The sequence below is a fragment of the Aethalodelphis obliquidens genome, unplaced genomic scaffold, assembly GCF_003676395.1.
Source record: "Aethalodelphis obliquidens isolate GAN/ISIS:26980383/991018 unplaced genomic scaffold, ASM367639v1 scaffold20, whole genome shotgun sequence".
Lineage (NCBI taxonomy): Eukaryota > Metazoa > Chordata > Mammalia > Artiodactyla > Delphinidae > Aethalodelphis > Aethalodelphis obliquidens.
This window is the reverse complement of record NW_020837964.1, coordinates 4,460,475-4,472,716: the sequence shown is the minus strand read 5'-3', so window position 1 is coordinate 4,472,716 and position 12,242 is coordinate 4,460,475. Positions and strand designations below refer to the sequence as shown.

General features: G+C 51.2%; 1 protein-coding gene across 6 annotated transcripts in view; it reads left to right on the top strand.

Moving 5' to 3' along the window:
* ATP2C2 (ATPase secretory pathway Ca2+ transporting 2) overlaps nt 1-12,242 on the top strand; it is a 75,593-nt gene that overhangs the window by 30,190 nt on the left and 33,161 nt on the right. For 3 of the 6 annotated variants that reach the window (XM_027119107.1, XM_027119106.1, XM_027119109.1), the window contains exons 3-6: nt 835-951; nt 7,901-7,990; nt 9,230-9,265; nt 9,370-9,431. In XM_027119107.1, the coding sequence (XP_026974908.1) occupies nt 835-951; nt 7,901-7,990; nt 9,230-9,265; nt 9,370-9,431 (305 nt within the window). Of the gene's footprint in view, nt 1-834; nt 952-7,900; nt 7,991-9,229; nt 9,266-9,369; nt 9,432-12,242 lie in introns of those variants that run through there. The other 3 variants (XM_027119110.1, XM_027119111.1, XM_027119112.1) reach the window with 2 other exon arrangements.

Sequence of the window (12,242 nt, the reverse complement as noted above, 5' to 3'; positions counted from 1 at the left end):
TGTGTGTGTGTGTGTGTGTGTGTGTGTGTGTGTGTGTGTGTGTGTGTCCTCACCGCATTTTGCTTATCCATTCATGCATTTGTGGACACTGGGTTGCTTCCACCTCTGGCTGTTGTGTGTTATGCTGCTATGAACATGGGTGGACAAATATCTCTCTGAGATGGCCTTCCAGTTCTCTGGGTATACACACCCAGAAATGGAATTGCTGGATTATATGGTGGTTCTATTTTTAATGTTTTTTTTTTTTTTTTTTTTTGCGGTACGCGGGCCTCTCACTGTTGTGGCCTCTCCCGTTGCGGAGCACAGGCTCCGGACGCGCAGGCTCAGCGGCCATGGCTCACGGGCCCAGCCGCTCCGCGGCACGTGGGATCTTCCCGGACCGGGGCACGGACCCGCGTCCCCTGCATCGGCAGGCGGACTCTCAACCACTGCGCCACCAGGGAAGCCCTACTTTAAATTTTTTGAGGTACTTCCATAACGTTTCCTACGGCAGCGGCACCATTTTACATTCCCAGGCCCACGCATTTTTCTAAAGATGAAACGTAAGCGTTCCTGCATCTCCAGGTGTCCATACTACAGTTGCTCCTTGAAATGTAAGCCCAAGGCTGTCTTTTCTGCAGTATCTGGAGGGCAGAGTGCGGCCTAACTGACAAAAAATTGGACTCTGGGTTTCGTCCTGTCTCTGCCCCTCTTTGCTCGGTGTCTTTGAACCGGTGCCCCCTCCTCTGTGGACAGCCCATTTTCCTTGATCATCATGGAAGCAGCTGCCTTCCAGAGTGGGTATCCTGTGACCTGGGCTTCTTAATCCTTACTGGCCCATCCTTCTCCCTCCAGGTGGATTTACAGAACGGACTGTCAGAGTTCTCGGTGACACAGCGCAGGCTGGTCCATGGCTGGAATGAGTTTGTCGCTGATAACACAGAACCCGTGTGGAAGAAATATCTCGATCAGGTAGGACTGTAGGTGTCATTCCGTGAATGAACTCGTGCATGCCTGGGGGGTAGGGGTGGGGGATGGACATTCGTTGTTTAAGTATGGATTGAGGGTGTCCGTGGACAAGTCCCAGGGTGTGGAGCAACTGTACTACAAAGTTAAGGCTCTCCCCATTCAGGCTGCTCTTAGCCGGCAGGAGGGATCACTAACTACCCCAGCAACCATGGCCATGAATAGTAGTTGTTCCGTTCAGGGAGGGTTTACCATGTACCAGGCACATGCTGACTGAGTGAGTACGCAAGCATCAACTCACTTGATCATCTTCCTAATCCCCACTTCGAGATGAGAAGGGTGAAGTACAGAGCAGTTGAACTATTTCCCGAGGCTGTGTAGGGTTGCCAGATGTAGCCAATAAAGTTACAGGATGCCCTGTTAACATTTGAATTGCACATACATAAAAAAACTGTTCTTTTTTTTATCTATGTCCCAAATGTTGCATGGGACCTACTTATACTTAAAAAAAAAAAAAGTTCCTTGTTTATCTGAAATTCACATTTAACTGGGTGACCTGTAGTTTATCTGGCAACCAGGGCCCAGAGTCACGCAGTAGTTAGCGGCACTACTGGGAAGTGAAGGCAGACATCTGGTTCCAGAGCCCCGGCCCCCTTAGCCTCTGCCATTGGTGCTGAATGCGTGGTGCGTGAGTCAAACGCCTGGAAGCCATTGGGAAGGGGGAAGAAAATGGAAATAGACACGGCTGCAAATTCCCGTCTAGAAATCAGCCCCCCACCCCCCCAGTACCAGCTCTGAAAGCTCCAGTTAACAGGCAGAACTTCCCATGAAGCCATGCAGATTGCCTCAGTGTCCCCTCTGGCCTTTTGCACCCTCTCCCAGCCCCGACACCTCCCTCTTAGCCTAACTCAGGGCTGCCCGGCTTCAGCTGCCTTCCCCTGGCTCACATGTAGGGCTTTCTCGATTGGTCAGTTCAGGGACCAATCACAGCCCTCCTTGCAGCATCCTCACCTTCCTTTCTCCTCCAGTCCCCACCCCGCTCATTGGTCGGTTCTCAGTGCCGTAGGGATGTCATTCATGGACGCATTTTGGCCCCAAAATAGGCTTCTAGGTATGCAGGTGGTTCTGGGCAACCCAGAAACTTCCTGGAATCCCAGTGTTGGGAAGAGGCAGCAGAGGCTCCTGGAAGGTGAAGTTCAGGGAAGGGGGCAGACACGCAGGCTGTGAGGGACATTCTCCCTTCTGGAGTGGGGCCTTGGTCAGTTCTGCCCTGGCTGCCCCTTCCACTAGGACCTGCTCACCTGGCCTCTACCTCACGCCAAGGGCTGTCCTCCAGCCAGGACCTTTCCGGGAATGCAATCTCTTCGGTTTCTAAGAGCAGGAAACGTGCTTCTTCTTCTTAACCTCATCAGTTCAGGAATCCATCTCAGGGAATCCTCGCGGGATTGGAAGGACGCTCCCGATGGCCGTGTTTACCCGCCCTGGATGGGCACAGGAAGTCCACGTGCTCTCACTTATTAATTCTTTTTGTTCATTGAGCATCTGCTACATGCCAGAGGCTGTGACTCTCCTGTCTGTCACCTGCAGTGACAGGGAACTCAACCACTTCACGAGGCAGCCCTGCTTCTCCGTCTCAGGAGACCCACCAGGAGGAATTCTACCTTAGCGTGACCCGAGATCCCTGTCCTGGAGTCATGAAGCAAAGGCAGAGGAGAGTCAGCCGGGTTCAGATCCCACTTCAGCCTTGGGACTGTTACTCCTCCTTGAGCCTCAATTGCCCCATCTAGAAAATAGGCCTAATAAGTACCTCCTGTTCTGAGTTTTACAAAAGAAGAGGCTGAGCCCGTATTGAGTGCCCAGTAAAGCTTGCCCCAAGTCCCAGTGTCTGCCAGTTAGCCCTGGTTTGATTCGAGCGTAGCTGTTAAGAGCACAGGTGTTGGAGTTGCCTGATCTAGTTCGATCCTTGGCAATTCCGTTTCTTTCAGAGCCCCAGGCCGGTCATTTATCAGGCAGGACTGCTTAACAGTACCTGTGTCATGGGGCTGGGAGGAGCCTACGAAATGATGCAGGGAAAGCACTGAGCACAGGGCGTGGCCTGGAGGAGGTGCTCGGGAAATGCTGGTTGTTGCGGTTGTTACTGTTCATTGTAATGAACGTCTCCCATGTACCGCCATTTCACCGCACAGTAAGGTTTCAACAGACCGCTTTCTGCCTGTCCCCCTTTACTTGTGGGCTTAGAAGGGGCCCCAAGAGCCAGAAGAGTCTGATTATCTGTGGCCAGGGCAGCCCTAGTGGCACGTGGTGGGATCTTCCCATTGGATCTGACACTTGTGTGCCGTGTCTCACGGTGACTCACCTGTCTTGCGTGGGAGAGGGCAGGTGCTTGGGATGGTCTCCTGGAGGGGAAGGAGGGAGGGAGGCTGATGGTATCAGTGTCAGTCTGGAGGGTTGCTCAGGTCTAGCCTCAGGGGGAGGGGGTGAGATTATGGGCTTGGGATTAGAGTTCAGGGTGAGGCCAGCACCTGGTCCCAGCTCTTAGAGCATCCTGGCCGGGACTGTGGACCCATGAGCTAGCCCTGAGCCCATGGCTGGAGGGGTCCCTTGTGCAGAAACAGGCACCCTGCTCTCTGAGTCTTCACTGGGTACAGCCTGCAGGGAGGGAGGGAGCTGCCAGCCAGGGCCGGCAGAGGTGAGGGCGGGGATCCAGGCGGCGGCACAGCAGTGACCTGGCCAGGAGGACGCGCCGCCGGGGCAGTGCAGACCCACTGCTGATCTGCACCGTGCTGGGTGACCGGGGTCAGGAGCTCCAACCCCACCAAGCCTCCGATTCCCCCACCTAACGATGGGCGTTGGCTGTTCGTTCATTCATTCTAGATAAGCGCCTTTTGCGCTCCTGGCCAGGTCGAGGCACTGTGCACAGAGCAGTGGCCTAACCCGAGGTTCTGGTTTCAGGGAAACAGACACTCAGTGAGTGATACAGCACCCAGTGGGCGTGGCCTGAGGAGAGGAGTCAAGACAGGAGTGAGGACGTGCCAGTGGGGAGCCGGGTGGTCAGCAGAGGCATCTGACTGGTGTCTGGAGGGGGCGATGTCTGAGCAGAGACCCAGTGAAGTGAGGAGAGGAGCCGTGGTAGGGTCTGGATGAAGGATGCTGCAGGAGGGGGACGTGCAAAGGCCCTGAGGAGAGGCCTGGTGCATGTGGGGTAGCCCGGCCTCGGAAGGTGGCCTGGAGAATGCAGGTGCATGACAGGTGTTCAGGGCGTATTTGTGCCCCCTCCCCCCTCACTTCTGTCCAACCGGGTGGGAAGTCTATGATGGGCTCGGGGCTGAAATAAAATCTTATTCTTAACTCCACTGAACTGAGGGGTTCTCCTTCCCTGTGCAAGGTTGAATAGCATCCCCTCAAAATTCACATCTACCTGGAACCTCAGAATATGGTCTTATTTGGAAATAAGGTCTCTGCAGATGTGATTAGTGAGGATGAGGTCATACTGGGTTAGGGTGGGCCCCTATCCAGTGACTGGTGTCCTTAGAAGAGACTCAGACACACACAGAGGGGAGAAGGCCCTGTGACAGCAGAGGTGGAGTGATGTGTCTACAAGCCAAGGAGTGCCGGCAATGCCAGGAACTGGAATAGTCAGGAAAGGTTCCTCCCCTAGGAGACCCTGGGGCCTCCGGAGAGAGCACGGCCCTGCCGACACCTTGATTCTGGACTTCCGGCCTCCAGAACTGTGAGAGAATAAGTGTCTTGTTTTAAGCCCCCCAGGTTGTCATTTATCACCACATCCCCAGGACACCAATATACTGTTAGCCGGCTTGCCCTTGTATCTGGCCCTTCATCCTCCCTGGACTTCTAAGGAAAGGGTGTGTCCCTCTCTGGGGTGGTGGTGTTTGGCCATGGCTGTGAGCTCTGCTGGGCAGCTGTGAGTCTAGCCCAAGGACTCTTGGCAGCCCCTTCCCTCTGCAAACTGCCCCCAATCCCCTTACCCCCATCTCCGGTGCTTCCAGGTGCTCTCAGGACCAGAACTGGAACTTCTCTGACCAAAACCTTTTATTAGGGAAAATTTCAAAAATATACATTAGGAGGGGGAATCAGAGAATAAACCCCACGTGTCCAGCATCCAGCTTTACTGATTGTCCACCCGTTTTGCCCCATTTTTTATCCCCCTTTTTTCTCTGCAGCATTTTAAAGCAAATTCTAGATACTGAATCATTTTACCGTCTATACTTTGGTGTGTATCTCTGCCTTGGAGGACATTGTTCTCTCTCTCTCTCTCTCTCTCTTTTATTTTTTATTTATTTATTTATTTTTGGCCGCCCTGTGCGGCACGCAGGATCCTAGCTCCCCGACCAGGGATCGAACCCATGCCCCCTGCAGTGGAAGCTCAGAGTCCCAACCACTGGACCACCAGGGAAGACTGTCTTTGTTTTGTTGTTTTTTTTTAAAACCATAACAACAATACTGTTATCCCACTAAGAGCATGAGCGTTTCATTCACATCATCCAGTGCCTGGTTCAGAGCTGGTTTTCCCCACATGCCTCAAAGGCACCTCTTCACAGTTGATTTGTCAGTGCCCTTTAGATCGAATCCCTTTTCCTAATCTGTGGACTCATGCCCATGGAATGGCTTATAAGATCCGTAAAATGGATGGATAGCTTATTTACATGTTGAAGACATCACTCTTGGGAAGAAGCCTGTAGCTAATTGAATAAGGTCCATCTCAGAAACTTTGATGCAGGTTTCAAGTTTTTGTGGGAAGCTCTTTCACGGGTCTCCCGGGGTTGACTCCCACCAGTGTGTCTCAGACCGGAGCACCGGGGCTCCCAGGCAAGCTGGCTTTGAGGTGTGGTTCTCTCTGAAGGTGTGGTGACCCCCCCTACCCCAGCCCAGCCCAGCCCTGGCAAGGATCGATGGGAAAGCTTCCCTGAGGGCCAGCTATTGGATCGAGAGCCCTGATAAGAGGGACCGTTTTCTGGAACTCAGGCAGCCACGATTCCTCCCTTTGACCAGTGTTTATCCAGTGCCTTTTGGAATCAGTCTTGGTCCTTCTGGCTCCCGTGTACCGAGCATCCACTGTGTGCCACCCACTGGGCAGGTCACTCTATCCTCCTTATGCCCTTTAGTCCTCCCATCAGCCGAGAGAGGCTGGAGCAGTCAGAGGCTCGCTCGAGGTCTGTCAATGAGCTCATGGTGGAGACAGCTGGAATTCTATCAGATTCCTGAGCTCTTGCCTGCCTCCCCATGTGCTCAGATCCCCTTCTAGGTCCTGGAGGGATTGGGGACCCCAGGATGGGCATGGCCTGTATGCTTAGGAAGATTACATTCTAGCAGAGAATAGAGACAAATAATTTGATACAGACGCAGAAAAATTGTAGCTAAGAAGGTGAAGTACATTCGAGTTGCCCAGTCTTGAGGATTCACAATAGATGCGGTGGCTAACACCGGGTGGCCCGTGAGCTGACCGCAAAGTGCCCTGTCCCTCATTCAGAGGAGTTAAAGCACAGCAGTTCTGGGGTGAGAGGCATTAAATCCCTTCATGTAATGCTGGGATTTGGTGTAATGCTGATGTGCTTCTTTCTGTCAGCAGTACGAATCACACATCTGATCACATTCCCCTTTTTGCCTTTGCTGCTGGGAAGCTCAGAGCCAAAGGTACAGCCCCAATTTAAACAACCATGATTTGCTTATTGATATTTTGACTCCCACCCTGATCCTGATCTTTGGTCTACTCTCTCCGATCCTGTCTTCATATGTTTGTGTTTATGCTTCCTTTCACTTGTCTGTAACCATTGAAATGTATGTGTGAAATGAGACAGATACAGTAGTCCCCCCTTCCCTGTGGAGGGTACATGCCAAGACCCCAAAGGATGGCTGAAACAGTTGATAGTACCAAACCCTATATATACTATGTTTTTTCCTGTACATACATATCTATGATACAGTTTAATTAATAAATTAGGCACAGCAAGAGATTAACAGCAGTAATAATAAAATAGAACCATTATAACAGTATACTGTAATCAAAGCCATGTGAATTAATCTCTCTCTCTCTCAAAATATCTCATTGTACTGTCCTCACCTTTCTTTTCCTTGTGATGATGTGAGACGGTACAATGCCTACATGGAGAGCTGAAGTGACGGGAGTGACGCAGGCATTGTGACATAGAAGGAAGCTTATCTGCTTCATGTCATCCTGGATCATTGAGCCACGAGGGTGTCAGTGGTTGGATGCCAGGAGCAGGGGATGTGTTTGGTTGGGGATCCCAGGCAGGATGGAATGGGCTAGCACAGACTTCATTATGCTACGCAGAATGGCACAGAATTTTAAACTTATGAATTATGTATTTCTGGAATTTTCCATTTAATAGCTTTGGACCACAGTTGACCGCAGGTCACTGAGACTGTGGAAAGCAAAACCACTGATAAGAGAAGACCACTGTACATAAAATCATAAAGTAAAAATCCTTTGGGAAGTTTCTGGAACACGTTTTCTCAGGAGGGACATCTCTGGAGCTCCCAGAGGCAGTTACAAGAGTGAGTCGTTGTGATTGGGACACACAGGATTGCAGGCCTGGTGTAGTGAGAGGGGACCCCTTGGCCATGCTGGGCCAGGGCTGGCCTCCCACCAGAGGGGAAGATTCTGACCCGGAGCGTCGTGGAGATGTGGCAAAGCAAGACCAAGAACTCAAAGACAGGGCCGGGGCTGGCGTCTTGACAGGGACAGTGTCAGGATGACCCCAGGAAGTCGATGTCAGTGAAACTGCAGTGGTGGGTCTTCAGGTGGTGGAGAACCATCGGGTGGCGGTAGTCCTCGTCTCCCAGCCCGCGCATCACTGTAGGGTTGGCCTGGAAGCGGGCTGTGAGTGAAGAGCTCACGCTGCTACACGGGAGAAAGCCCAGTCTCTGATCTCTGTGAGCCTAGAAAAGATCCCCCTGCCCTGTGTTCATTTTTCAGTTTAAGAACCCCCTGATCCTACTGCTTCTGGCCTCTGCCTTGGTGAGCGTCCTCACGAAGGAGTACGAGGATGCCATCAGCATCGCCATGGTGAGTGCACCCCGTGGGGGGCAGTGCCCCGAAGGGCTTGCTGAGTCTGTGCTTGTCTTTGTTATGCAAGGAAAAAAGAGTTTGGCTGTAGATTTTTTTAGAAAAAGAAAACACAACAGAAAGAAAGGACAGGAAATCCACATCCTTCTCTACCCCCAAATAGGGCGTCCTGGTTCCCTGGCCGTCGCTCTCTTGGCGGTTACGCTGGTGGCTTCTGGTTCTTCGCCGTCAGGAACAATGTTGTAATGTACTCCTCCCCTGTGACCCGTGGATGGAATTGCCGGATCCTGGCTGTGTGCGCAGTACAAAGAATAATTGCTCGGGGACTTCCCCGGCGGTCCACTGGTTAAGACTCTGCGCTTCCACCGCAGGGGACGTGGGTTCGATCCCTGGTCAGGGAACTAAGATCCCACATCCTGTGTGGTGCGTCCAAAAAAACAAAAACAAAACAAAACAAGAATCATTGTTCGTAATCATTACACAGAGAGAACCGTTGGGCACCTTTAAAAAAAATGTTTTTTTTAATTTTAAAAATCAGCCGTTTTCAAGTGAATAAGTCAGGGACATTTACTCCATTCACAATGTTGTGCCACCACCACCTCTGTCTAGTTCCAAAATGTTTTCCTCACCCTAAAAGAGATCCCATACCCATTACACAGACGCTCTCCTCCCCCGCCCCCCCAACCAGCCCCTTGAAACCACCATCGCTTTCTGTCCCCACGGATTTACCTGTTCTGGGTAGTTCCTATAAATGGACTCATACAGTACGTGACCTTCTAAATGTGGCTCTGAACATATCCTGATGACTTTTGTTCCTGCCTCCTTCTATCTGTCAAGTGCCGTCTTTTAAAATACAAAAACAGACTCCTTCCGTGCCGTGGAATTCGATGCTTCTGTTCGAAAGCCTGAGGCTAGGTCCGCATCTTCTGATGTGGACTGATGTTTATTAGCTGCTGTTGAGAGATAAACGATTACCTCTGTACTAGCTGATCCTGTGTTGTACGTGTATCTATGCTGAAAAATCTAGAAGGATCACCCCCAGATGTGAACCTCTAGGTGGCAGAATTGGAGGTGCTTTTCTGGCTCGTCTGTTTTCTAAATTTCTGCACAGTGTTCTTATTTTGCAAGAAAAAAGGAAATAATATTTTGCAGGACGATGCCCCCTCCTTGCCTCCCCTGGGCTCGTTCGCCTGCTCGTTGGGCAGCTGGGTGTTAATGTCCCTCCCGTTTGCCCCCTAGGCCGTGCTAATGGTGGTCACCGTCGCCTTCATCCAGGTGTGTAATGTGTGTCCTGAAGTCCTGGGCGGGGTCACCCGGGCTGATGGGAGCTCCGTGGAAGCCTCCCTCTTAAACACCACGTTTCACATGCTTCCTACCAGGAGTACAGGTCAGAGAAATCTCTGGAAGAGCTGACCAAGCTGGTGCCTCCCGAATGTAACTGGTAAGTCAGAGACCCCCCCTGGGATTTTTTGGTTCCTCAGAGGAGCCAGTGGGCTGGTGAGTTTGACAAAAAGTTTGGCAATATTTATATCCTTTGTAATGTGATATGGGAGACGCATGTCTCACTGGGGGTCAGGAAACCTGGTCTCTCTGCCCCGCCGGCCGATTGCTACATGTCTTTGCGTGTGTCGTTCAACCTCTCTGGGCCTCCACTGTCACTGGTGTCGAATCAGGGTGCCCAGCCTGGGGGCCACGGGTGACGGGAGTGGCTTTGGGGAGAGGGTGGCCCACAAAACCTGTGATGAAGTGTGCAAAAATGTGTGCATTTTTCCTAGGGAGGCATTTAGAATTTTCACTGGATTCTCAAAGTGGGGGCTCGGAAGAGGCTGAGAGGCGGGGCTTGAAGGAGCTGAGGCATCAGAACTCTGGCTGAAGGGGGTGGACAGCTCAGTGATGAACTCCGGTCATTTGCTCAGCTGCCCGCCAGCGTCTTTCCTGCCTGGACATTCCTGCTTTGGTTATCACACAGCCCTCCCCAGAGACGTTTAAAAAGGAAAAAAGAAAGACGAAAATGTCTCCCCATTCCTCCTGGGCCTGTCTGCTTAGCGCAGTGCGGTGCCATAGGACTTTCTGGAATGTTCTGTCATGTGTGCTGCCTGGGACGGCACCACTAGTCCCATATGGCTACTGAGGACTTCACCCGAGGAACTGAAGTCTTCACTTTATTTAACTTGAATTCAGATAGCCTCACAGGCTAGTGGTTGCAGTCTCGGACAGCTCAGCATAGAGGATGTGCAGGGGCTGCCGCCATGGGTAAAGGGAGCCGCAGAGGCAGAAGGGAGAAGGTTTGTTTTTGTTTTTTAATTTATTTATTTATTTATTTTTGGCTGTGTTGGGTCTTCGTTGCCGCGCGCGGGCTTTCTCTAGTTGCGGCGAGCGGGGGCTACTCTTCGTTGCGGTGCGCAGGCTTCTCACTGCGGTGGCTTCTCTTGTTGCAGAGAACGGGCTCTAGGCGCGCGGGCTCAGTAGTTGTGGTGCGCGGGCTCAGTAGTTGTGGCTTGTGGGCTCTAGAGAGCAGTCTCAGTAGTCGTGGCGCACAGGCTTAGTTGCTCCATGGCATGTGGGATCTTCCCAGACCAGGGCCCGAACCCGTGTCCCCTGCATTGGCAGGCAGGTTCTTAACCACTGCGCCACCAGGGAAGCCCCGGGAGAATGTTTTAGGCTTGATTTTTTTTGTCCGTTTAATTTTTTAGTGTATCAGTAATGCCTATGTTATTTTCCCTGTAAAAATGAAACTCTTTCGGAAAAGGCCCAGGTCTTCTCCCTTACCACTGCTAGCGTCAGTTGAGGTTGTTTTAAAGTCACGTGTCTTTCCCAAATAGACATTGTTGCTCAAAAGAAAGTAACTGAAAGTATCTCGTGATCTGAGGTACTTCGGAAGGATTTAAACATACAGTAACTCTCTATTACCTGAAGGATAATTTGGGGGAAAGAACCTTAACGTGTATTTGGCAAAATGGAGCATAGGGCTGGGGGATAGAAAACTCTAGTGAGACAGAGTTCCACCTCTCATGGAAACAGCAAGCAGAGAGTATGTGTGTGCATGTGTGTGTGCGCACATGTGTGCGTGCATGTGTGTGTGTGTGGGGGGGAACAGGCAGAGAATAATGAGTAACAAAATAGAGACCAGAAGAGCACGATGTGAAAGCATGAGAGAGGATGAGTCAATTCTAGAAGGTTCATCAGGGGGCAGTAAAAACGTCTGGGCCTAATGATTGGATGAACAAGGCTGTCAGAAATCCAGACGTGTGATGTGTGACGTAATCCTATAAGCGGACGGAAGTATCTATGATTTAAACAGCTTGATGAGCTGATCTTAAGTTTAAATATCAAGTCTTGGCCTTTTGGATGAATAGTGTGCATTATTGATGTCCCTGGAAGTCACTTCTGAAAGATATTTTTATTTTCAAGAGCAGCGGAGGCGGACAGGCTGGTAGTGTTGAAAGAGCACTGAAGGGACACAGCCTCACTCCCCGAGTCCCTGAGACCCGTGTCACAAATCGGGAACAGCATCTGCCCTGCAGACACTTCCTATGTTACCTCCATCCTTTATGCATTCACTAAATACTTACTACGCACCTACTGTGTGCAGGGAGGTATTGTCCCAAGCGAAGCGATGGGAAGGCCCTGGCCTTCGGGGCACTCACGTTTCTAACAGGGGAGCCAGATGATGAAGTGAAGGATGAGATGATTTTGGAATGTGGCAGGTGCATTAAAGCCAAAAAGACCCCCTGAAACCCAAAGCCGCACAAAAATTAGAAGGAAGAGAACCTCACGGAGATGCGGTAGTGACGAGGGGAGGTGTGGGAACTACCTTAAATAACTGGCTGGCAGCCCACCCTGATCTGACATTTAAGGAGGAGCTGACCTTTAGGTTGAGGACTGAGAAACAGCAGGAGCCAGCCATGGGAAGAGCTGAGGGAAGAGCAGATGTATATCTGATAGGCACTCTTGGATACAAAACCCAGAAAATTCAGCTGTGCAAACCACAAGGAAATTGTGTTGTCTTATGGTAAGGGATCTGAGTGGGGGGGTGGATGCTGGGGTTAGTTAATTCAAGATGGTACCAAGGACCTGGTGCCTTTTATCCTCAGCTTGTTAGCTTTGTTCTTGGGCCAGCTTCCCTCATGATCCCAAAATGGCTGCCACAGCTCCGGGCATCACAGCCAGGTATAAAAAGGTCCAACAGAAGAAGAGGCCATCTCTGTGTGTGTGTGTGTGTGTGTGTGTGTGTGTGTGTGTGTGTGTGTGT